Here is a 25,193-nt window from a genome sequence, read left to right as displayed (position 1 = left end):
TGTGGAAGTCAGGCATGTAGCAGTAGGCCACCACATGCTGGGGAAGGGAGCTTTAGAAAAACAGTAAGGAAGCCCAAAGGGCTCAAATGATCCTCCTGCCACAGCTTCCCACACAGCTGGGTCTATAGGTGTGTACCACCACACCTGGCTTAATAAATTGTTTTCATACTTTATGAAGTACTTTATTTAATTATGAGTTCTACTATAACACAGATACGTTTTGTAGTTGTCTAAATGGATAGACTTTAGAATCTGAAGTATTAAATAACGTTTTAAAATAGTCATATAAACACTGGCATAGTTTAATTTCTCAGAACTGTAGCAGCATAAGGAGGTTGTCAGGAATGGGGAAATCGTGAATGTCTTGTGACAAACGCAATAGCATTGGCTATTTTTATGGCAGTCCTAGGAAAGAGGTAATAAACAACTCCAAACAGGAAACCTTCTGATCTGACTTCCTGACTGAAGGACAAGTGCACTTCATCCTGGAGGCATTGGCAGTGCAGAAACCTGCTTCATACAACATTGTGCATTTTTTGTCCATTGGTTAGTGTGGTAAATTTTGGTAGGATAACTTTCTAAAATAGCTTGCTGGTATGCATGAAAAAATTTTGGGTTTTCTTACAGCAATTTAATCAAATTCCAGTTCAAAAAAAGGCAGACATGTAAAGAGGAAGAGCTAGTGACAGACACAGAAGAGGAGATAAAAGCGAAGAGCCTGAGGGACCCATACCGACCCAAAGTTAATACCCATATTAAGAGTCTAAAAATCAGAAATGTACTTTGGAAATGTAGACGATTTCAATACCACCAGCAACTATCCCAGGGTCATAAGAGATCTGATTCATCTAGCTGAAATAAAAGACAGTTTCCCATCAGTTCAGTTCTGTGGCAATTGTACTGTTGAGTATTATGGAGGATTTAGGCTATCTCTCCAGATTACTCATGTGACCTGTTGTGTCTCTTTCCCCTGAACTGTTGCCATTAAATAGTTTTAATCATACAACTTATTACATATTTATTCTATAATGATTTTCTCTCCTTAATTTGATAATTTCTATGAAGATCAAGATTTTGTCCCGTACTTCCATAATCCCAGATATCCTCGACCATGCCTTGAATAAATTTTCTTTCTTTTTATTTTTTAAAATATTTTTGATTTTTTGGAGAATTTCATGCAATGTATTTTAATCATATTCGGATCCCCTCCCCATCTCCTCTCAAATTCCCCCAATTACTTAACCTCCACTCCTTGTCCTCTATTTTTAAAGGTCTTTTGAGTTCAATTTTTGTGTGTGTTGCTCTGTGCTGGACAGCTATAGTGTCAACTTGACACACCAGAGTTGAAGGAGCCTCAACTGGGGAATTTCCTCCAACGGACTGGCAGGTGGCCATGTCTGTGAGACATTTTCTTGATTGTGGAGTGATGTGGAAAGGCCCAGCCCACTGTGGGTGGTGCCACCCCTGGGCATGTGGCCCTGTATTGTATGAGAAAGCAGGTTGAACACGGGCCAGGGGAGCAAGCCAGTAGGCACATACCTCCGTGGTCTGTGCTCCAGGTTCCTGCCCTGAGTTCCTACCTTGGGCTCTCTCAGTGATGAACTGTGACCTGGGAAATGTAAGCCAAATAAACCCTTTCCTCTCCGAGTTGGCAGTGTTTTATCACAGCAATTGAAGGCAAACTAGAACAGGGTCCGTCCCCTGGAGCATAGTCAATCTACCTGGCATCACACCCTTAAAGAAAACCCAACTCTCCCTCTCCCAGTACCTGTCACTTGCCACTAGTTCCTTAACTAGGGCTGGGGTTCTATGTCCACTTCCTTCTTCCACGCCGGGATTTTTTCTGGCTTGGGCTTGCACAGATCTTGTGCATACTGTCACAAGTGCTGTAAGTTCACAAGTGCAACTGCCCTGCTGTATCCAGAAAACACTGTTTCCTTGTATTCATCCACCCCTCTGGCTCTTAGAAACTTTCCAACCCTTCTTCTGTGATAATCCCTGAGCCAATAAGGGAGAAGTATGGTAAGAATGTCCCATTTAGGGCTGAGTGCTCCAGTCTCTTATTCTCTGCACATTGACCATTTGAGGGTCTCTGTGTTAATCACATCTACTTCAAAAAGAAGCTTCTCTGGCGTGAGTTGAGAGATGCACTAACCTATGGGTATAATGATAAACTATTAAGAGTACTCTAATACTACGTCCATTTAACAGAATAATAGTAGGATGTGCTTCCGTACAGCCTAGGTTCTTGGGCCACAGTTTCTTAGGCCCAATAACAGTGCCAGGTATGGGCTCTCTTCTGAAGCGGGCCTCAAATCCAGTCATAAACTGAATGGCTACATCTTCACATTTGTGCAACCAATGGGCATTATCTTGCCAGGATAGTTGTTCTTGTAGCTTGCAGGGTTCACAACTGGGTAAGGCTGATTACTTTTTCCTTCTGGTATCATGCATAACACCTTCCAGCACTATGAAAGACAGGCATAGAGATGAAGCTTCAAGGTCAGTACCAGGTTGATTTCCCCATGTTCTGTGACTCAAGTATGTAGTGTCTTCAGAAACAGGGTCTTATTGTCAAGTTCTGGTGGGTAACCAAGAGCAATGGCAATAACTAGCTAGTATTGTTTTATGGTTTGTGGGACATCATCTGGCCAACAACTCCAAAAGAGGGAACCCATTCCTGTCACTGGGCTTTTTATTTTCTAGCCTGTGGTATCTGGTAGAGGCACTGTCCCCTGTTTCAGGTAATTCCATTTAAACTCTTTTTATGCATGCATATGTCTATATTTTAGAAAGCTTCTACAGTAGGTTTCTATATGACTTTTTCAAAAGGGCTTTAGTGTTAGTTGTCCTTCCCATACTCTCTCCTCTACCCTCCCTCCCATCTCATACCCATTTAACTCTGCCTATTCTGTATTTCCTCTTTCATGTTTTGTATCACTGCTTTCTATCTCCCCTCCCTGGAAGCTGTCTTTCCCCGAATGGCTCTGTACTAGTTTCCTGACCTTTATGAATTTTCCAATTGAAACACACATATCTGAAGATTCAAAGTTAGCATCTACATATGAGAGAGAACGTGTGACACTTGTCTTTCTGGGTCTGAGTTATCTCACTCAGGATGATTGTTTGGTCTGAATAGTTTTGTTTAGATTTACCCACTCAGTTATTACTTTATTATTCATTCTTGTGACTCAGATGTTTCTTCTAGAATCAGTTCTTTTACTAAGAATCTTCTGATATTTTTTAAGGGGGTGAGTAGTGCCTTACTAATTAATGATACCTTTACTTTGTCCTAATTCTTTGAAAGACAGTATTGTTTTTGAGACAGGGTCTCTCAGTGTAGCCCAGGCTAGCCTCAAACTCACATTTCTCCTCCTCAGCCTCTCAAGTATTGCACTACCACACCGTTTGGATGTAGACTTCTAGGTTATTAGGTACTGTCTTTCAGTAATTGCGGATACTTCCACTTTGATTTCTTTTATTATTATTATTAATTAGTTATTACATTTATTATATATTTGTATGTGCTTGCCACAGTACACACATGGAGGTCAGAGGACAACTTGTGAGAGTCAATTCTCTCCTACTATGTGGGTCCTAGGACTCGAATTCAGGTCTTCAGGCTTGGCAGCAGATGCCATTACCTGCTGAGCCATCTCTCTGGCCCTGTCCCATTAAATTTCTGGCTTCATTTGTTGCTGTGGACATCAACTCTCAACTTTCTGAATCCATTATATCCCTCATTCACTCTTACTTCCCTCTCTTGAATTTCTGTGCTGAGTAATTTCTTCAGCTCTTTCCTCTATTTTTTTTTCTAGCCATATCTAGGTCACTTTTTAACTCTCCATAGATAGGAATTGTCTAATTTTGGAGAGTTTGAGAATTATCTGGAGAGCTCTTAAAGAACAGGGACCTAAGCTCACCAAAGTCATTTGTGAACTGTGCTCTGTTTACCCTGCTACTGGGAAACTGCAATAACATGCCCAGGCTTACTTGCTGAGTTTTTATTTTACTTGGGTCACATTTCAGATTTGCTCTGTCGGCTTTGATCTCCATGTTGTGCTTCTAATTCCTTCCTTTGTTCTTGGAATCTACCAACCACAAATATTTCATGTGGTATATGTGAACATTATCTGTAGCTTTTAGGAAGCATGACTGTTTTTGTTGACTTGCTGCTTTTGCTGATTCTTGCATGTGGTGGCTCGTTTCCGTGAGTGATTAGTAATTTTTCATGGAAGACTCATCATGTACCTTGGGATGCAATTTGACCTGAAAAAGTTGCATAAGGCTTTGTACAAAGTTCTTTCCTCCAGAGAGGTTTGTTCTTTTTCCTGCCAGGTGCTTGCAGCCATTGTTCCCAGAACATTGTACCCTGACTTGAGGTTCCAGGGCTACAGGGGCCAAGATTTCAGAGCTATAACTTGGGTGAAGGCAGGGTTGTCAGTGTTTCTTTTGTCTGTTCTACTCAAATCTGAGACCAGTATGTAGGATGTTATTGCCACGGCCTACTTCTTTTTTGTTGTGTTATATTTTGTTTTGTTTTGTTTTGAAACAGGGTCTCCTTGTAGCCCCAGCTGGAACTCACTATGTAGACCAGGCTGGCCTTGAACTCACAGAGATCAACCTGCCTCTGCCTCCTGAGTGCTGGGATCAAAGGCGTGCCACACCACACCTGGCCATCATGGTCTGCTTCTGAAGGGTGCAGATTTCTGTTTTGTTTTTGCCTGTTTTTTCCCCTACTTGGGTTTTATTCATCAAGCATCCTGGCTTTAGTGAAAGGAAGGTTGATTCCCCCACTGTCCCTCCTGCTAAATTTCAGGCACCTGACTTTGTGTTCTGACCCCTGCTGATGTGGCTTGGGAAACCCAGGACTCAAATCAGCCTCCACAGCCTGGGAGACAGGTTTGGCTTCAATCCTCACTCACAAATAAGTCAAGCTTATTTGTTCCTGGCCTTGAGGAATTTCTTATTTTCCTTCCAACACAACTGTGCATTACTAAATGAATTTTAAATTGTTTTAACATCTCACCCAATCTTTTTCATTGAGGAATTTCTGTGCCCACCTAGTCTACCACCTTGCTGGAAATAGTATGAGATTGCTTGCTTGAGTATGAGATTGTTACTATTCAGTATTGAAGCTGCTTAATTTAATGAATAGCAAATTTTAAGAATTTTTATTATTCTATATCTGGTATTAAAAAAGAAATATTACTAGCCAGGAATGGTAACGTATGCCTGTAAACCCAGAACTTAGAAGGCTGATGTAGAACTATGAGTTCCAGCACAGCTTGGGCTACATAGTATGACCCTGTCTCAAAAAATCCCACACACACACACACACACACACACACACACACACACACACACACACACACACTCACAAATGTATTACAGTTCAACAGCAGCTGAAAAAGTTTCTTTCCTTAAGAATGTTTACTTTAGCTACCACCAGTTCATGGCATTGTCTACTTTGTATTAACTTAAGCTAATTTTTTCCTTTTATTATTTTAAGGAGGTGTTAGCATATTATGCTCAAAATGAAAACTCATCAGACAAGTGGGGACACCCTTTAGTGATTGAAAAGCTAAAGGTAAGAGAAATAAGAAAATCTTTAAATTGGGAAATTCATATGCAAATGTTTTTAGAGACCTTAATTTTGTTGTTGTTTTATAGATAAAGGATAATTACACCAGTAACAACTTTGTTGTTGTTTTGTTTCTTTTCTTCAAGGCCTTGCTATGTAGACCAGACTGGCCCCAGCTTGTGGTGATCCTCCTCTCCTCCCTCTGCCTTCCCAGCGCGTTGATCACAGACATGAAAGTTGACATGCTTCAGGAACAACTTTCTTAAGATAAAGTTTTAAAAAATTGAACCTGGGTTTTGTTCATACCAGTAATCTTGACACTTGGAAAGGAGGCTGAGACTGGAGGATTGCTGCAAGCTTGGAGTCAACCTGGAGTTACATAGTGAGCCAGGGCTATAGTGTGAGTCCCTTTCTTAAAAAAAATTTAAAAATTAAAAAATTGAAAAAAATAAAATCTATACTATTTAAATCAGGCTACCTGGCATTGTTCATGGGGTATTTGAATATAGTCTCTTCAGCTATTCAGAGAAACAAGCAAGATCAAATCTGCTCGTTGCCAGCTGTCACTCAATTGAAAGCCAGAGTAGGGAGGGCATTGGGGATTGGAGGCCAGGCTGCCATGTAGTGGAAGAGCTCTTGCCTAGTATGCTCAAGGCTCTGGATTTGTGCAGCAAGGAACGGGGACAAAGCAGGACATTTATACCATGTGGGCTAAATCCACATTTCATGCTTTCACATCTTACCAGCAACACATGTCAGAAACTGAAGTGTGTAACATATTGGCATAATTATACTCAAATGTGGGAGGTTTTGTAATCATTCTGATCTAATGAGAAGCTTCAAAGTAAGCAAACTTATTTTTAGAACCAAAGAAAGCCTGGAGAAAAAATGTTTTCTTAATGACTAAGAAACAGTTTGCTTATAATGAATTAATAACACCTCAGTTTAACACAGTGTAGAATACAATGAAATAACTCCATAAATATTTCCAAATTCCACAAAGCATACTCACCAATATCTTCTTAAAATAAGCTACTTTGGCTCATGGTAAATTTTGATCACTTCTTCCTCCTCTTGACAGGAAATGGCCAGAGCAGAAGGCCTGTGGAACTTGTTTTTGCCAGCTGTGAGTGGTCTCAGCCAGGTGGACTATGCCTTGATTGCTGAAGAGACAGGAAAATGCTTTTTTGCTCCAGATATTTTTAACTGCCAAGCACCAGGTTACCATATTAACTAAAACTATCTTCTCTGATATCATGAACAGTGTTTAAAATTTATTATAAGAAACTTTTCCTACACAGCCATGAATCTATTGATTTTGCCGTAGGTTTATAGTTACCTTGGCTTAAATATAAAATGGCCTTGAGGTTCTCATTGGACTATTCTTTGGCTCAACATCACTACATTAAGAGTGTTTGTGACTAGAAGTAACCGCCAAGGGGCTTGATTATACAGGGATCCTATTTCTGATTGGAGACTGGATATTCTATTGCAAGTTAGAATGGATAGAACATTCCAGAGCTCACTGTCTCTCCATTCATTTATTGAGTGCCCGCTGTATGCCAGCCACTGTTCTAGGTCATTATGACAATGAATCAATGAACAAAATACACAATCTAGGGGCTGGAGAGATGCCACAGTGGTTAAGAGCACTGTCTGCTCTTGCAGAGGACCCGGGTTCGATTCCCAGCACCCACATGGCAGCTACGAACCATCCTTAACTCCAGTTCCAGGGGAATCCAAAGCCCTCTTCTGACCTCCGTGGCATTGCATGACACAGGTGCACTCATACACATGCAAGCAATACACTCATACACATAGAAGAAAAATAATAAATAAAATATTTAAAAAACAGTCTCTGCATACACAAGGATATAACAAATAAGTCAATTATGCTGTAAAGCTGAAGATTAAAAATAACAAAAAGTAAATATCAGGATAGGAGGGCTCAGAATGCCAAGGGACAAAGAAAATGGGAATGGAAGGATAAATAGACCTCACTAAAGAACATTTAGTACAATACTAAGGGGGTGATTGACTGACTTATCCATGCTCATATCTGGAGAAGAATTTCACAGCAGAAGGAACAGAAAGTACAGAGCCCCTAAGGCATGAGTGCGGTTGATATATTCTAGGAAAAGCTAAAGAGGCCAGTATAGTTGGGGACAGAACGGTGGTCTGATTAGAGGAAAGGACCTCATAGATTGGGCCTCATATAGCAGGCAAGAGTTTATACCTCAGGAAGACAAGGAGCCATTGGAGAGTTTGGCAGAGTAGTTACAAGGTGTATTTTCAATTTCAAAAGGATCACATTGGTTGCTAGATAAGGAATCCACAAAAGGAGAGGAGGTGGGAAGCAGAGCCTGCATCAGAATCCTGGAGAGAGGTAATGGGGGCTTAGATGGGGCCAATAGCAGAGCAGAGACAGGTAAGTGGAAAGATTCTAGATATATTTAGAAAGCAGAGCCAAGAAGATTTTCTCATTAGCTCTGGGGTGCTAATTGAGTCAACGGTGCTTCTAAGGTTATTTGTGGTGTCAGAAAGGCAAAGGAAGAAGGAATAAGCTTGTAATGTAGTCTCTAAGAGCTGTAGGGTGATGTGGCAGGGTATCCTATAATCCCCTGCTCAAGTCAGTCCTCAGCATTGCCTTTTAAGCTTGTTGCATGGCCCTGATGCTATAAGGCTCTCCCCAGAAGAGTTAAGAAGAGTTAGACTGCCCAAAATAGGTATATGCATATATTGGACTTATGAGAGTAAACGGAGTCTGTATTTATCCAAGGGGCTTCATGCTGGTGTTTGACTCTGTTGTGTCTTTAACGATATTAAGATAGTTCATAGACTTTATTTTTTATTTATTATTTTTATTTTATGTGTATGAGTGTATTGCCTGCATGTGTATGAGTGCACCCATGTCCTGCAATGCCACGGAGGTCAGAAGAGTGCTTCGGATTCTCCTGGAACTGGAGTTAAGGACATTTCATAGCCACCATGTGGGTGCTGGGAATCGAACCCAGGTCCTCTGCAAGAGCAGTCAGTGCTCTTAACCGCTGAGCCATCTCTCCAGCCCAGTTCATAGACTTCTGACACCAATAGGTCCCTGCATTGTTTTCCTTCCCTAAGTACTAGTCTACCAAATCACTACTGCTCTACACTGCATCCAGTAGTGAAGCTATTGTAAAAGAAATGTGTCCTCTGTTTCTAAAGGTTTCATCTCAATCCTGTGACTCTAGTACACCATAACTGCACATGCTACATAATTTTATGGAAAGGAAAATGAACTGGTAATTCTCTAAATTAAAACCTTTTTTACCACTCTTCCTATTAAGAAATTTATTTTATATTGTGACCCAATGTGTATATAGGTGGAGTCATAGATGAGGGGATAAATAGTCCTATATGTCACTGAAACACAGGTTTCATGAAACAATGCTTTTCCATACTACATGTAGAATTCAGATATTTTCTAGACCATAATAGATTTCTGTTTTACTCTCTTTTATAGAGAATGTTAGTCATATTCCATTAACTAAATTTTGTGACACACTAATGGGCCATAATATAACAAGTGATGCTATCAAATCTTTCTTGTAGCTGAAGGTTTGTCATTATTTTTCCATTTAACTCATGAGCTCACTCGTCACCAGATGGTGGTGTTCTTTTTCCTAGTATTAAAACTTTATGAGTCTATTAGTTGTTTTGCTTAAGTGATATCAAAAAAATGTTGACAATTTCCGATCAGGCAGAGAATTTTGTTTTTAACTAAGGAATGATTAAGCAAGTTTCTCAAGCAAATAAGACATGGAACACTGGAAAACTAGGTGTTTCCTCTTTGTGTTGGAACTATCATAAAGACCTTGGACACTGTATGTTGGATCGTTTTCAAAGCAGATAAAAAAGGGAGTTGTAACTGGTGCTGATTAAACTCTTCAGGAGGATTCCTAAGTCTGAAAGATTAATTTCTACCTAAGCTTTCCAAATGTTATCATTATAAAAGCTTATTGGAAATGTATGTCCTCTTCCAGTTTGTCTTTCTTTCTTTTTTCCCCTTCTGAAGGTCATACAATATTGTATATTAAAGTATTAAAAACAGCAATTTTTATTAAAGATTTTAAATTTTTTATTTTATATTATGAGTGTTTTGCCTGCATGTATGTAATACACTATGTGGTGGAGTGCCTGTGGCGACCAGAAGAGGATATTGGATATCCTGATATTGGAGTTATAGGTAGTTGCTGACTGCCATGTAGATGCTGGGAACCAAACATAGATCCTCTGCAAAGACAGCCTGTGCTTTTACTCCTGAAGCCATCCCCCCAGCCCCCATAGAATGTTGACAACATCACTATTAACTCCAACCCTGTTACTACAAAAATTGAGGGTCTTTGAGCTGATTTTTTTTTTTTTTGGTTGTTTTGAGACAGGGTCTCCCTTTAGACCCACCTGGCCTGGAACTCGCTATGTAGACCAGGCTGACCTTGAACTCACACAGATTCGCCTACCTCTGCCTCCAGAATGCTGGGATTAAAGGCATGCGCCACAATGCCCAGCAAACTGATTTTTAATGAGAAAAAAAAATGTAGTGGTAAATGGATTTATTTTCTTAGCCCATCAGTAAAAAAAAAAAAAAATGGAGTTTCTCAGAGTAAAATGATAATTTTGAATCCTTTTTAAAAAATCTAAATAGAATCTCATACAGTCCAGGCTGTTCTCAGACTTGCTATGTAGCCAAGGAACTCCTATTTCTTCTGCCAGAATCCCCCCCAAGCCCCCCGCCCCCCCACACACTGTGCTGGGATTACAGGCATATACCAAGATTCCCAAGCTTAATTTTGAAAAATTTTAATTCTGTATTTACCTTATTTGAACTATAACAAATAATACTGAATTTAAGACAAGCAAAATATGCAGATAATTAATTTCATTAATTATAACTGAAGAGTTCTTCATTATAAAAGAATGTTAGACAACTGTTGATCTAGGAATTTTGTACCTCTTGATATAATTAACATTGGATCTGTTAGGAGTTTCCAAGGAGAGTCACAAAATAAACATATTTCTTTTTTAAGATAGATTCAAGTTGTTTTTTTTTTTTTTTTTTAATGTGTGTGTATGTATGCATTTGCACCCAGCAGAGGGTGCAGAGTTCCTGGACCTAGAGTTACAGGAGGTTGTGAGCCTCCCAACATGGGAGCTGGGAACCACTGAGTAATCTCTCCAGCACCAATAAATACATCTTGGCTTGACTTAGACGTAACTCAGTTTTCATAGGCACTTAAGTAACTATCTTTCAAGTCACAGGAGGTGACATATAAAGTCTTTGGAAACCTGAAAGGTCTCCAGCAGTATTTTTAGAAATTTTATAGGAATAGAAATCCGAGAAAGGCATCTAGAACATTTTGCACGTTGACAAACGGAGCACATTTTTTTTTCAGTTGAGGTCGACACCAGAGTGTGTGGTGTACTAGATAGCACCTTGGAGGTTGGAAAGGATCCTTGAGGTTTTCTGCTTTCTTACAGGGCAGGGATTCTTCCTTTCACATGCTTGAGAGAGGACCTAGTACTTTTCTAGGAAGAGTGAGGTGTACAAATTAAGAACACCGTTAGAGTACACACCTGTAATCTCAGCACTTTCAAACAGGCAGAGGCAGGATGATCACTGCAAGCTTGACGCCAGCCAGGACTACATAGCAAGACTCTATCTCGAAACACTAAACCGAGCAAACAGCAAAAGCCAGCTTGGCTGGAAGTAGATAAGAATTATTATGTGAGTTTAAAGTGAGGAGATATTTCAGAGTGGACAAGTAGAGATTCTTGCAAAGAAGGTGATTCATAGTAAGAATTTACTTGTCAGTGGCTGTCAGAGTTCAGAGAGATGGCCTGGCCCAAGCAAACATGTGGATGTTAGAATGTTTAGGGTGTGTTTACAAAACAGCACAGACACTGAAGAGCTGGAGGCTCAGCAGGAACATGTCCTGCTACATAGCATGTATTCCTCTCCAACAGCAGTGTAGGCACTCCTGGCATAAGGCATAGCAAGCAAGGTTTAGGCCACTTCAGTTCTAATAAATTAAACCTTATTAAAACCACAGGATGAACTGGCAGGTATCTGAGATTTAGAACAAGTTAAATTTGTACTGATTGCCACGTACTTGTAGCCATGTGGTATGCCATCAATGCAACTCATATTTAATGTATGTTTCAGACTATTTTCATTAACAAACATTAGATTAAAAAGATGCTCCTCTGTATTGTCTGCATGAAGTTGTGGATTTCATATTGACAAGGTGTGAAGTGTAAAACAAGTGTTCTTCTCACGTGTAGACACAGGGAACATGGAGGTGCTGCACCTGTACGGAAGTGAGCAGCAGAAGCATCAGTGGCTGGAGCCCCTCCTTCGAGGGGACATCACATCTGCCTTCTGCATGACAGGTAAAAACAATCAAAGTCCTCCCTCCTGTCATTGTCGTCCTAGGGTTATTGTGGATGGGCTAAAGCAGTGTGGGACATGGGTCAAATGCAGCCAACTTTGTCCATGGCCAGAATATGTTTGAGGCTTATTTGAAATGCTGGCATTTTTAAATGTGTGGGATGAACCCTTCCTTTCCTTAGGGAGGATTCCCTAAGCATTCCCAGATGTTTGTATAGTCTGCTTTAGCAATCAGCAACAGAGTAACCCTAATCTCATAATCTCATAATCTTAGCTTGTGTTTCTAAAATTTCCACAGACTGATATTCATCTTTATGGTATTTTTACATAAATATAAAATATTCAACTAATCCATAGCCCTAGAAAAATATAACTTGTACCAATGCTGGGAATATGGTTTAAAAAGCAATCGTGTAGAAAAATAAAAGCAGGAACAGACTAATAAAACTGATGTTAGTACCATCTATACATACGAAATGGCAGTTTAAAAATCCCTTAAAAGACAAAACTCATCATCTCAAGTTGGGTTTAGAATTAAACTCAATTTGGTTCAGCCAGAATTTGAAGCACCCTCAATAATGGGCAGATTTTATTATTTTCTACAACAGTTTATATAATAACAAAAGTTCTTTCAACTTGATCAGTAAGAGACATTTATTGAGCACCTACAGAATGATGTATTGACCTATTGTTTACAAAGCACCAACTTAAGGTTACAAAATAAGTACATAGACCCCTTTCTCCAAAGTTTTAGAAACAATGCATGAAACATCTGAAGGACTCATGTAGAAGAACAGCATAGGAGGTAGTTAGATGACAGTCTGTAAAGTGCTTGCCATGTAAGATGTGGACCTGAGTTAGATGCCCAGATGCCCAGATGGCCAGGATCAACATAAAAGTCCTGTGGTTCCAAGCAATACTAATTCCAGCACTGCAGGGCTAGAGACAGGAAAATCCTTGTGGCTCAGGGGCTGGCCAGCCTAGCCAATCAGCAAGTACCAGGCCAATGAGAGACCCTATCTTGTAAGAAAGAAAAGAAGGAAGGAAGGGAAGGGGAGAGAGAGAGAGAGAGAGAGAGAGAGAGAGAGAGAGAGAGAGAGAACTGTTTTTCTCTACTTTTGATAAATGGAAAATGCAAGGGAGCCAAGAACACAATTGACAGCACTGACCCCATACTTCACCCCCCTCATCCTCTAGTCATTATTTAGCGAATACCTACAATGTGTGGGTAACAAAAGGGGAAAGACTGGAAGACTGAAGAAAAGGACCAGCATGGCTCTATTTTCAAAGAGCTTGCACTCTCTTATCTAAGTGTCTTTGACTGATGATCTCTGCCTGCCTGTAATTCAGCCTTTGTCCATTATAGAGCCCAGTGTCGCATCAAGTGATGCCACAAACATTGAATGCAGCATCCAGCGAGATGGAGACAGCTATATAGTTAATGGCAAGAAGTGGTGGAGCAGTGGTGAGTGGTCTACGTAATCCTCACTCAGCAGATTGGGCCTCTGTACTAGGGTAGTGCCAGGATTCATAGTCTGTAGTATGACCGTAATTCTCTAAATCCTTTGAATCATTTCAAATTTAGAGATAGTAGGTAAGACTGAAAGTAATTTGATAAGCTGTAATGTTATTTAAAGTAAAGTCCCAGCACTTGGGAGGCAGAGGCAGGTGGATCTATGTGAGTTCAGGCCAGCCTGGTCTACATGGTGAGTTCCAGGCCAGCTGGGGCTACAGGGAGATCCTGTTTCAAAAGACCAAAAAAAATATTGTGTAGGTTAGTGATGGAATATATGCTTAGTTAACACGCACCAGGTCTCAGGTTTAATCCTAAGCATTAATAACAACGACAACAGTAATGTGGTACATATTTTATTGCTTAAAATATGCATGTTTAAATGAAAAATAAGCACTTATATGTGGGATAATATATCTGTTCATCAGCTTTCAGTAAAAGACTCACATACATGGGCAAGGTTTTTAGGAAATTATAAAATTCGAGTCTAGAAAACTATGATTATCTGTGGATTGCTTCCAGAATATGCAGGATTAACCCAGCATTTATTAGGATAATTTTCTTTAGTAATTATCAAAGAAAGATTACATCATGGAAGCAAATTACACATTTAGGAACTTACCAGAAATCATGAAAAGTTCAGAAAATTCATGGGCATTCGGGGGGGGGGGGTTATAGGTAACTGTTATTCTTTCTGATATCTTTGTAGCCCCAGCTGTCCTGGAAGTCACTATGTAGACCAGGCTGGCCTTGAACTCACAGAGATCCGCCTGCCTCTGCCTCCCAAGTGCTGGGATTAAAGGCACGTGCCAGCATAAATTAAGAAACAGAAAAAAACAGTAATTTTTGCTGCATAGTTATTGAAGTATAAAAATTGTGCAGGGAAATTATCATTAAAATTTAATTGGAAAATAATTATAAAAGTCTCTATTAATCAATGTTAGATTGTCTGGCTTCTAGCATGGTGGGCTTTTTATTGAATTTCTTTTATTTTGGAGTTACTATAAATTCACAGGAAGTTACAAAGATAGCACAGGATGATCCTGGGTACCCTTTCAAACCCTGTGGTTTATCCTACACAATTATAGTTGATATCAAAACCAGGAAGTTGGAATTCACACACTGTGTGGAGTTGTTACAGAATAGCTCCATAGCAATCACAATACAAAACTACCCCAGCACTACAAAGGCCTTCCTCCTAGGGCATGGTGCTGTTATTTATGCCTGCTGCTGGTATTTTCCTGTGTCATTAATTTCAATTTTCATGCTTTCCCATTTGTTGCTTCTGTTTCCCACCCCTACACCTCTTTGTTGTAAGTTGCAACAGTAGTCGGGTGTCTAATGCTTGAGTTTCAGAATAAGGCAAATATTTTATCTGAGAAACATCACTTATGTGTATCCAAGCAAAAAGTAGAGCGGTTTTACACTTAAATGGTAAAAGAGCTGGTTGGCTCTGTAAGACCCTCAGAATCGAAAGGAATTTCCTCCACATTTTGCCTCTGTCTTCTCCAGGATCCATACTTCTTAGCCACTTTCATAATATAGTTTTTAAAAGAAGCTCCCATGAAGACGTACAGGACTGGGTTGAGGCAACTGTGGAAGAGCGCGATGCTCTCTGTGATTTGGATGGCAACATCCATGCGTTTGCTCATGTCACAGTTGGTGATCAGCAAGTAGATGGTGTCTATGGCCTGGCAGAACCTGACAATATTATAAGGCAGCTGGGTGACAATGAAAACCACGACCACTGTGAGCAGAACTCGGAGGGGCCGAGACTTTTTAATGTTTGGCATCTTGATGAGTGTCCTGGCTGTGACAGAGTAGCACACCCCCATAACAAGGAAGGGGAGCACAAAGCCGATGCAGATCTCCAGCATCTGAATCGATGCCTTCAGGGAGGTTCCTAGGTGGTGGGGAAAGATGAGCGTGCACCTGCTGTTCTGATTCACAGTATAAAAAACCAGGTGGGGGATGCTCAACAAAATGGCAGCCATCCACACACAGCAGCAGATGATCCAGCACGGTTTCCTCATTCCTGACTGGGTAGGAGCTTTAGTAACCGCCCAGTATCTGTCAACACTGATACAAGCTAGAAACTGCATTCCAGAGACGAAGTTTACTGTGTACAAGGCCGAAGTTACCTTGCACATCATTTTGCCTAAAATCCACCCATGTACTGCATTAACTGCCCAGAAAGGCAGCGTGAATAGCAGGAGCAAGTCTGCCACAGCCAGATTCAGGATGTACACGTCTGTCTTCGTTCTCTGCTTCTTGTAAAAGGCATAAATTGCCACAACTACTGAATTGCCCGCCAGCCCGATGACGAAAGCTATGGTGAAGAAGGCAGGAAGGAAGACTTTTGCAAATTGTCTGACCTCTTCTTTTATACAGACCACTTCATAGTGACTGTAGTCATAAGTGTAATTCATTTCATTTTCCTCATAGTAATCATCTGTTGACTGGTTCTGCTCTAAAGTCATGGCTGCAATCTGGATGGCAGAAAGAACACAAGAGAACTCATTTTAACATTGCTTGAAAGGAAATAGCTTTTGCCTAGCATGTGCTGTGCTTTCCCAAGAGAATAGATTGTGGCTTTCACATACGTGAGCCGGAACCTCACACTGAAAGCACTAATGGGAGCCACATTGGGTTAGTTCCCCATCCTTTGTTCTTAGGAGTCCGTCTGAGCCCTGGATACCCAGCCCACATTTACATGGGTTCAGGGGATCTGAACACCAATCCTCACACTTGTGTGTGGCAAGCACTTTAATCACTTAATTAATTTTCAATCAAACACCATATGAAGTGTGCTAATTTTCACATATGTAACTTTGTCTTATGGAGTATAGCTACATAAATTTTAAAAATTAAAATAAGTTGATTTACTTTTCAAAGTGGATTTGTTTTAATTTTTCATTTTAATGTTATTTATAAAATTAATTTAAATAAATTAGCTCAGCATTTGCACTGAATATCACTGGTTGGCTTTTCTAAAACAAACCCTTATTAATCATCTTGCCTCCAAAATCTGTTGCTACCTGTGTATTGTGAACTATCGGTAGCACCATTGACAGGATCCTCTAAGCTGAAAGCTGACCGTGTCCTTGACTTCCGTCTTACCTAGATCCCTCATTTCCTCTCAGTCCATAAGTTCTTTCTTTATTTTATTTTACTGCTTTGATTTGATTTGCTTTTGTTTTCTGTAGCCCAGGCTAACAATTCTCCTGCCTCAGCCTTCCAAGTGCTGAAATTACAGACACGAATCACCACACTGGCTTACAGGTTCTGATTTTACCTTTCAAACACAAAGATCTTGAGCCTCCCTGTCCCATCTTGTCTGTCTCTTCTGTTTCTCCCCTGGCTTGCTGTGCTCTCCCTGGCTGGACTCCTACTGTTGTTATTCCTTCTCACAAACTCTTGTCAAAAACATTTTTCTTACTGCCACAGAGTGGGTGTTCTACCTCTTACTTGCCAATCTGCCTCCCCCTTGCTTAGCTCTGTACCTGGAAGGCACTTGTCTTCCTATGGAAGACACCACACAAGCTCCTTAGCATGATACCCTGGGGCTCCCTCCATAACACGGTACTACCCACAGCTGCTGCCACCTCTTCCCTACTGTGCCCCACACAGTGGGCAGTAATATGCTAAGTTGCTAGCTGTTGGTTGACACATACCGTGCTGCACCGTGCATCTCCATCATTCTCCAACACTATTCTCTGCCTTCCCCTTAAGAATCAGTTTCTAATAAGTTAACTTGGATGTTGTCTCCCCGGAAGACTTTCCTGAGTCAAGAACTGACTCCATCCTATGAAGAAGATGTGTTTCTTGGCTCTGAGTTCTTTGAAGTCTGAGCTGATTGATTTGTGGTTGTGATTAGAGCCTTATTAGCATAGCTGGCACAAACTAGCTCCTCACTAAATATTTGTCAAGTTCTGGAGCTTTTGCCAACACATATAAAGCTGTTGTTTTAGAATGGATAAGAGGGCTTGTCAGAAATATCCTGTCTCAGCATTAAGGAGTCACATTGTGTAGGCTAATAGCACCCCATTGTACTAAGATAAGCTTGCCCAGAATTCACAAGTTTGAAAATTGTAATGACTTTTTTCTTTTGGTCTTTCTGAGACAGGGTCTCCAGCCTGCCTGGGAGTGCTGGGATCAAGAGCGTGTGTGCGCCACCACACCTGGCCTATAATGATTTTTAACGTTGTTTACTAACAGTGCTAATTTAGGTTAGATTTTTCTTCTTTAGCCTTTCTAGCACATTTTGTCTATTTTTGCCCTTTGCAGAATCTCAAGTCTTATAGAATCAATCACAGAAATATTTTCAAAACAGTATGTTAACATTCAGTTTCAAACAAAATCTTTGACTTGCTCTCTTTCAAATGAGTAAAGTGAGATACTACATAGACCAGTTTTTTTTATCATGCCAAATCCAAGCACAAGCAATTTAAAATGACTGTTTATTTCATTAACGTTATGTGCAAAGTTCCAATGTGGAAGATTACTGTGGTCTTCCTTTTTACTATGTATTAATTATTAACACAATATGAACTTTGTTCTTTCCTCTCTGATATCCTAGAAATCTTGAACTTGATGTTAAAGAATAAAATAGCCAATTAATATATTAAAGTAGAGTATTTTAGGGGGCTGGAGAGATGGATCAGCAGTTAAGAGCACTGACTGTTCTTGCAGAGGACCCAGGTTCGATTCCCAGCACCCACATATCAGCTATGAACCGTCCTGAACTCCAGTTCTAGGGGAATCCGAAACCCTCTTCTGACCTCTGCAGCATTGCACGACACGGTGTACTCACATACATGCAGACAATACACTCATACACATAAAATAAAAATAATAAATTTTTTGAAAAAGAAAAGTATTTTAAATTAAGAAGTAACTTACCAACAACGTGAGGAAATAGGAACAGGAATGGAGATTATCTGAGGGAAGTATTCTTCTGGCAGATAGATAGAAGACATTTAATGCTTTTATAATTATTTTAAGAACAAAAGAATTTCTTTTTAAAATCGTAAAGAAATAACCAGACAAACCCTTTTGCTCACTGACAAAGTTTTAAAAATAATGGTATTGAAAATAATATTTTCTTTTTGGTGTATTAATATTTTCATTTGAAGGTCAAAGTGCATAGCTGTTTTTAAATAGCTCCTTTTGCACATGTAAATGTTAAAATTCTTGTAGACACACACACACACACACACACAAACACAGGTAAAAATACAGAATCTTTGAGCTTTGAATAAATATATATTCAAGTCAGAATGAGAAAAGAGAAAAGGAACCAACCTGTTTCAGTCGGGAGAGAAGCAGTCTGGCGTGCAGGGGAAAGTCAAAGGACTCTGACTCAGGCAACTTTTGTTTTCGTTTTTTTTTTTTTTTAAACACCCCGCCTTTATCTGGGATCCAAGAGAGCTTTCCTGAAATTTAACCTCCTGGGCTCTTAATCTCTTACTGTATGTGAAACCTTCCCGTGAAATCCATCCAAATTCTTAAGTATCCTAAGACGCAAATGTGAAAGAATTCTGTTTTATCTCCAGAACTGCAGAGCTGTCCCTTTCCACTCAGTTGAAGGGCACAAGAAAGCCCTGTAGCTGAGCAGCTAACTGCCAGCCAAGCCAAGGGGGACTCGGCAGCCAACAGCACTTGCTGTGAGTCGCCACAGAAGTACTTAAGAAAATTGTTTTGTTTAAGAGAGAAAACAAAAAATGATTTTAACCCAGAAAGTTACCTTTTGAAAACCAAATGATCAAACATGAAATTCTAACATTTCATGCAGCATTAATTCATATTTTACTTAAATTCATATTTACTTAAACTTTACTCCTGGCTTTCCTGTGCTGTTTCTCTCTGGATGACTCAAAATGTGCCTTTCCCCATGGCTTTAAGCTCTCCTGTCTTCTTATAACCTTTTTGTCAAGGGCCAGAATCCAAACCTTCAAACCCTCTGTCTGGAGAGGCTGTTTACTTTCCCAAGCTTCCAGAAGGACACTAGTCAGAAAAAGAGGAGAGCTTAGTGCAGGTTTGGCCCTCCGGAACTCATATTTGCATACCATTGTCTTGCTTATTTTCTCAAGCAAGGCAAGCCGAAGTGTCCACCTGCAGAGTTTATTTTAGATCCATGTGCCATTTTTTTTCCTCCAAATGCTTGTTATAGCCTTCATGTTGATTCATGCAAAAGAGGCTCATTAAGGTCTGCCTTCATCTTTGTTTTCCCTCAGTGTCTGAGGGCCACTTGGAGGAAGTGCATGCAACTAAACCAACTCACCACCTGGATGGCATTTGCCATTTTCATGGTATAAATATCCTCACCATGGCCAATTTCAAGTGACCAAAGTACATTCATGGAATGAAAAGTTGCTAACAGAGGAGCATAATCTGTGCTTCTGAGAGGCACAAGCAGGTTTACTACAGAGATACAGGCACATCCATGAATGGATAAAGAAAATGTGAGGCTAGGGATGTAGTCTGTTTGGTAGAGTGCTTGCCTAGCATACAGGAAACTCTGGGTTTGATCCTCAGCACGTCTGTAATCCCAGAGCTCAGGTTTCTAGAGGCAGGAGGATCAGGAGTTCGAGGTTATCCTCAGCTACAAAGTGCGTTAAAAGCTAGCCTGAGCTGGGCTATACGAGACCTTGTCTTGAAAAAACAGAGGAGGAAGAGGAGGAAAAGAAGAAGGAGGAAAAAGAAAAAATTTAAAAGAAAACCGTAGTACCCCATGGTATTCTATTCAGCCGTAAGGAAGAAGAAAATTGTGTCATCTGTAGGAAAATGGATAGAATTGAGATCACTTTAAGCAAAATAAGGCAGACCTAGAAAGACAAATATCACATTTTCTCTCATACATGGATCTCTCTCTCTCTCTCTCTCTCTCTCTCTCTCTCTCTCTTTCTCTCATATTAAAGTAAAAGGATTATTTGGGAAGAGAAATGAAGGGTCATGGGGGTGAATAATAAAGTGCGGACTTGAGCAGCAGTGTCATCATGAAACCCACCACGTTGTGCAGTGTTCTCTGACCATGCTGGTCCTGTTGCCTTCAGGAGGACCACTTTCAGTCTTTCCCACCTGGGCCTGCATGCCTGGCCTTTCTCCTTCTCTTAGCTCTTTTTCTTCTTGCTCTTCCTTATATCAGGGATGGAGGAAGTAAAAAATCAGCCCTCCCTGGATTCTTACAGGAGTCTACAAGATCCCACAGGCGTGCCTTTTCCAGCGCTCTTTTCTCTTGCCTCATTCCACACTGCTCAGTCCTTTGCCTGCCGCACTTTTCCTGCCTATTTTAGAACATTCCACACACGATCCTAATCAGGACTCTGTGCAGGCTCTGCTGTCTGTTAGAATGTGCTTTCTCTCTATCTCTGCAAGGCTCACTCCCTCATCTCTTGCAGGTTTTAGTGACTTACCACCTGTTCACTGAAGCAGTCCCTAGCTATTCTATTTAAAGCACCCCTCACCCCCCTGCTCACCATACCCATAGCATTGTTCACACACCGATGTACAGTATCATTTATGTTGTGTCTGCTGCCTATGGTAGTAGGATATAGGCCTTATCGGAACAGAACTTTTATTTTCTTTGTTCACTGATGCATTCTCAGTGCCTAGAATGATGTCTGGTACATACTGACTACGCGGTAAACATTTTGAATTAGTAAAAATTCTATTTTCCCCTTTGAGTATAATGTCATTTGCCTTTTCTTTAATGCTCTCATTCCCTAATGAGAGATCTATAACTAGTTGTATAGTCTCTTAACCTAGCTACAAGGTGTGCAATACTAAATTGTGGTCCTTTGCACACATCATTCTCCTGCCTAGAATATTCCTCTCATTCTAATTAAGCTCCCTAATTCCTACTTGGATTCTGATTCAGGTCTGGCCTTAATATTAATTAATCCATGCAGCCTTCTTTAACCTGTCAGACTAGATCTCGTATGCCTTTTCTTCACTCCCCTAAACCTTCACGCTCAACAGTTAGTACTTAACATCTTCTATCTTCCACAACTCTCTTGTGTCCTGGTGTATTCTCAACACTTACCTTGGTATCTTATTCATGGACCAGCCTGCTGAACTATAGATACTTGAGCCAACTAATGAGCTACTTTAAGTCGCATCCTCCATAGATGTAGGTTTGGTGCTAAAGCTAAAATCTTGATTTCACATCTTCAGTGTTAAACGTTCTCCATTATCATGCTGTCTCTTAGACATCTTTGGTGTTCATGGTGCATCTGTCATGCAGTCTTAATACTGTTTTTTGTGTACCTGAATGTACCTCTTCTTTTCCCTTGTCTACCCTACTCTAAGAAGCTACACACTTTCTTATAAATTGGATCCCTGTCTTGTAAAGCAATTAGAATACTATAATAATCTTTACAGTTTTTGAATTTGGAAATCATTTTTGCAAACTTAAACACATACATAGTCCTTAGTACATAAAGGGCATCAGGACTGAGCTGGTGTTTGAGTTCCACCTCTATGTGAGTCATAGTGAAATAGATCCTTGGCTTTGTGCTGTGTCTTCCTTTCTCCAGAATCAGCTAAGAGACTTGGTGGTAACAGGAAATTTGACAGACTATGGAAAAGTAGCTGGGTGTGGTGGCTCATGCCTGTAATCCCAGCACCCCGGAGGCTGAGGCAGGAGGATTACAAGATTAACACCAGCCTGGGCAATCTATTGAGAGAGCCTGACTCAACCAGCAAATAGATAGATAGATAGATAGATAGATAGATAGATAGATAGATAGATAGATAGAGTCTTGTAGCTTCAGAGGATAGAGAAAAACATCACCCACCTTGGGCAGCCTTCAAAGTATGTGATGTTTCTTTTGTGATTTTTGCTGGTTAGCCTTTCTTCATATTTCTTCTCAGATTCCTAAAAACTGAATCCTTGTGATTCTCATTTTCTACAAATGGACTGTGAAAATCATCTCCTGCCATCAGCAATGTAGCAATGTCCCTTGTTCCCACATTTCTCCACTCTTGTCTCTTAGTGTTATTCTGCGCAGTGGTAGTCGTTTGACTGAACCATATGTGACATTACCACTGAACTCATCATCCATGTTGAGATACACACCAAATATTATTTAGATAGCTTTATGATTTCCTTTTTAGAGTTTATATTGTATGTTGAATTGACATTGTATGAGTTTTTAATGTCATATTTTTGGTTAATTATAAAACATGTTATTCCAAACTCAGTATTTTTCAATAGACGCAGTATTTTATTGCATGTATCATAATTTGTTTGATTATTCTTTTAGAGTGTTTAGGTTATTTCTAGTATATAAGTTAAATTATGGAATATTTGCAGATATTGTGAGAAATGAGCTTAATTTAATCTTGGAATTGGAAGCATTTAACAAAGTAACAGCACATAGTTATCCTTTTTTTCTTATACCAAAGATAGTGTTAATATTGTTCACGTGGAATAACACCCTTGGATTTCCTGATTCCTTTTAGAAGACACCCATTCTGTGGACAAACCTCAGTGTGTTTCAGTAGTCTTCTTTTGGGACATTGGCTTTATTTTATGCGCAGTTCTTTACAATGAGTGCTACTGCAACAAATGCTCTTCTGCACCTGTGATTTCATACAGGGACAACCATATTTATAGGGTAAATATAAATGGTCGAAGTTGGTTGGAAGGGCCAGAGAATGAATGTCTATAATTTTGTGGATATTGCCAAATTGTGCTCCTTAGGAATGATGTTGCTTGGTTGTTCCACCAGTAATGTGCGAAAATGCCAGTTTCCTTAAAACATTGGCAATAGAATGTCATTGCTTTCTAAATGGCTCGTAACAGTCAATACACTCGCCCATGCCCTTGCCAGCCACATGTGAAATACTAGACCATAAACTGCTGTTAAATATTACCTCTGCCTTTGAACAGATAATGGCATTCTATACTTTCTTGATTCTACCTTGATCTTTATGGGTGGTAAAGCTAAATAAAAAAGCTAACTATTGAGAAAGTTTAATTCTTATTTCTTCTTTCTGAATATTTGTCTTTTACCTATCTTTATACTGATTTTCAGATATTTTTAATAGTCTAAGGAGGTATTGTAAGTATTTAATCATAAGTGTTGAAATTTTTTCCATTTTTTTGGTATTTGTTTCTTTTTTTTATTTTATGTGTATGAGTGTATTGCCTGCATGTGTGTAAGTGCACCGATGTCGTGCAGTGCCCATGGAGGTCAGAAGAGGGTGTTGGATCCCCTGGAGGAGTTATGGATGGTTGTTGGCTGTCATGTGGGTACTGGGAATCAAACCCAGGTCCTCCGGAAGAGCATCCAGTGCTCTAAACCACTGAGCCATCTCTCCAGCCCCCTTAATTTTGTTTCTTAATGTACAATAATTTTTATATTAATAAATCAATTAATATTTTTCTTCTATTTCACTAATAATTTCGTGAGGTTTCTTTGTATTTTGTTTGTTTTGTTTTTTAGGCAGGGTTTCATGTAGCCCAGAGAGGCTTGAGCTCAGTATGTAGCCAAGGACAGGGAGTTGAACTCATGATTCTTCTGCCTCCCCCATCCAAGTTCTAGTGTTGCAGGCATGCACCAGCACACCCAATTTCATTTCACTTTTAAAGTTTAAAATCCAGTCTAGAAATTTATAAATATTATTTTTCATAGTTGTTTATGGGTTGGTTATTTAAAGTTTTTGAAAATTTCAGTTCTAATTTATTTGGAATTGATTCTGTGATGAAAAAGCAGCAGCAGCACATAGCACTGATTATTTAAACATAAGTCTTTCTAAGGTGGATTCAGTGAATGCCAAAGCCCGTTAGCCCATTAAAAACGATGCAAGCTCTGAGAAAACACATTGGAGTGTTTTTCCCCTTAACCAGGGGATTGTCTGGTACACTTTTTACAAGTGGAAATTTTGTTGTAAAATGGTACTTGACTCAATGTTTTTATTCCATGTTGAATCATTAGTATTAGAACTGACACTAAATGAAATATAAGTATTTATCTCAGATTTCAATGGTGGTGGAAGAAACAGCCTTGAGGCCTCATGGACGACTGGGTACGTTCTGCATGGTGCCATGTGTTTACATCACTTTCTTGGTTGTTCAGACCATATCCATACACAGTGGTCACAATCATTTTCTGCTAAATCACCACATCATTTCTCTAAATCATTAAAAATGGTTTTGTTTGATAACCATGCAATTTTTAAGAGCCTACAAAGTTAAAAAACTCAGGAGAAAAGCAGGAAGATATAATTTGCAGTCTGACTAAATGCTGGTGCTTAAACAGTCTTGAAATACTCAGAGTTGGTGTTGAAAACAAGCATATTTTATCTATGCCATCTGTTTTCAGTCACAAAAGCCTGCAACCAGCAGATATGTTGAAATGTTCTCTGGACTCTGTATTTCCTCTGACATGTCTCATCTCTGACATTTTGCATCCTGTTCATAAACTAAATGATATACAAAAGAGGAAATTCTGTTTTCTAGACAAGTGTTATAGCTACTCCACCTGCCAAATTCTGCTTGAAGTTCAGGGAAAAGGATGTATTTGTGAGGGTTGCATCTCATTCTTCTGAAGCATCCAGGTGAAATAAAGTGTTTTAAATTTTATTAGCTATGCATTCACTCTGACATCCTCTACTTAATGATCACAAAGAGCCAAGTTAGATGTTTTATATTTTAGAATCTA

At 39.7% G+C, this 25,193-nt stretch overlaps 2 protein-coding genes across 4 annotated transcripts in view; one reads left to right on the top strand and one right to left on the bottom strand.

The window, feature by feature from the left end:
• Acad11 (acyl-CoA dehydrogenase family member 11) overlaps positions 1 to 25,193 on the top strand; it is a 109,465-nt gene that overhangs the window by 49,989 nt on the left and 34,283 nt on the right. For both annotated transcript variants that reach the window (XM_008832670.3, XM_029563362.1), the window contains exons 11-14: positions 5,513 to 5,590; positions 6,666 to 6,804; positions 11,906 to 12,013; positions 13,378 to 13,476. In XM_008832670.3, coding sequence (XP_008830892.1) covers positions 5,513 to 5,590; positions 6,666 to 6,804; positions 11,906 to 12,013; positions 13,378 to 13,476 — 424 coding nt within the window. The remainder of the gene's footprint in view (positions 1 to 5,512; positions 5,591 to 6,665; positions 6,805 to 11,905; positions 12,014 to 13,377; positions 13,477 to 25,193) is intronic.
• Positions 13,864 to 19,096, bottom strand: Ackr4 (atypical chemokine receptor 4). 2 transcript variants are annotated; one of them, XM_008832668.3, is made up of 3 exons: positions 18,829 to 19,096; positions 18,427 to 18,481; positions 13,864 to 16,013 (listed from the first exon to the last, which is right to left on the bottom strand). In XM_008832668.3, the coding sequence occupies exon 3, from the start codon at positions 16,002 to 16,004 to the stop codon at positions 14,952 to 14,954; it is 1,053 nt and encodes a 350-aa protein (XP_008830890.1). In that variant the 5' UTR covers positions 16,005 to 16,013; positions 18,427 to 18,481; positions 18,829 to 19,096; the 3' UTR covers positions 13,864 to 14,951. The 2 variants fall into 2 exon arrangements, with proteins under 2 accessions (XP_008830890.1, XP_029419223.1); XM_029563363.1 differs by lacking the exon at positions 18,427 to 18,481.

Source organism: Nannospalax galili, unplaced genomic scaffold (assembly GCF_000622305.1).
Source record: "Nannospalax galili isolate Female #2095 unplaced genomic scaffold, S.galili_v1.0 scaffold3296, whole genome shotgun sequence".
Classification (NCBI taxonomy): domain Eukaryota; kingdom Metazoa; phylum Chordata; class Mammalia; order Rodentia; family Spalacidae; genus Nannospalax; species Nannospalax galili.
The sequence above is the reverse complement of the archived record's forward strand: the minus strand, read 5'-3'. Positions and strand labels throughout refer to the sequence as shown.

Excerpts from the sequence above, each read along its gene's own strand:
- Ackr4 (XM_008832668.3), bottom strand. The coding sequence starts at position 16,004 with ATGACTTTAGAGCAGAACCAGTCAACAGATGATTACTATGAGGAAAAT.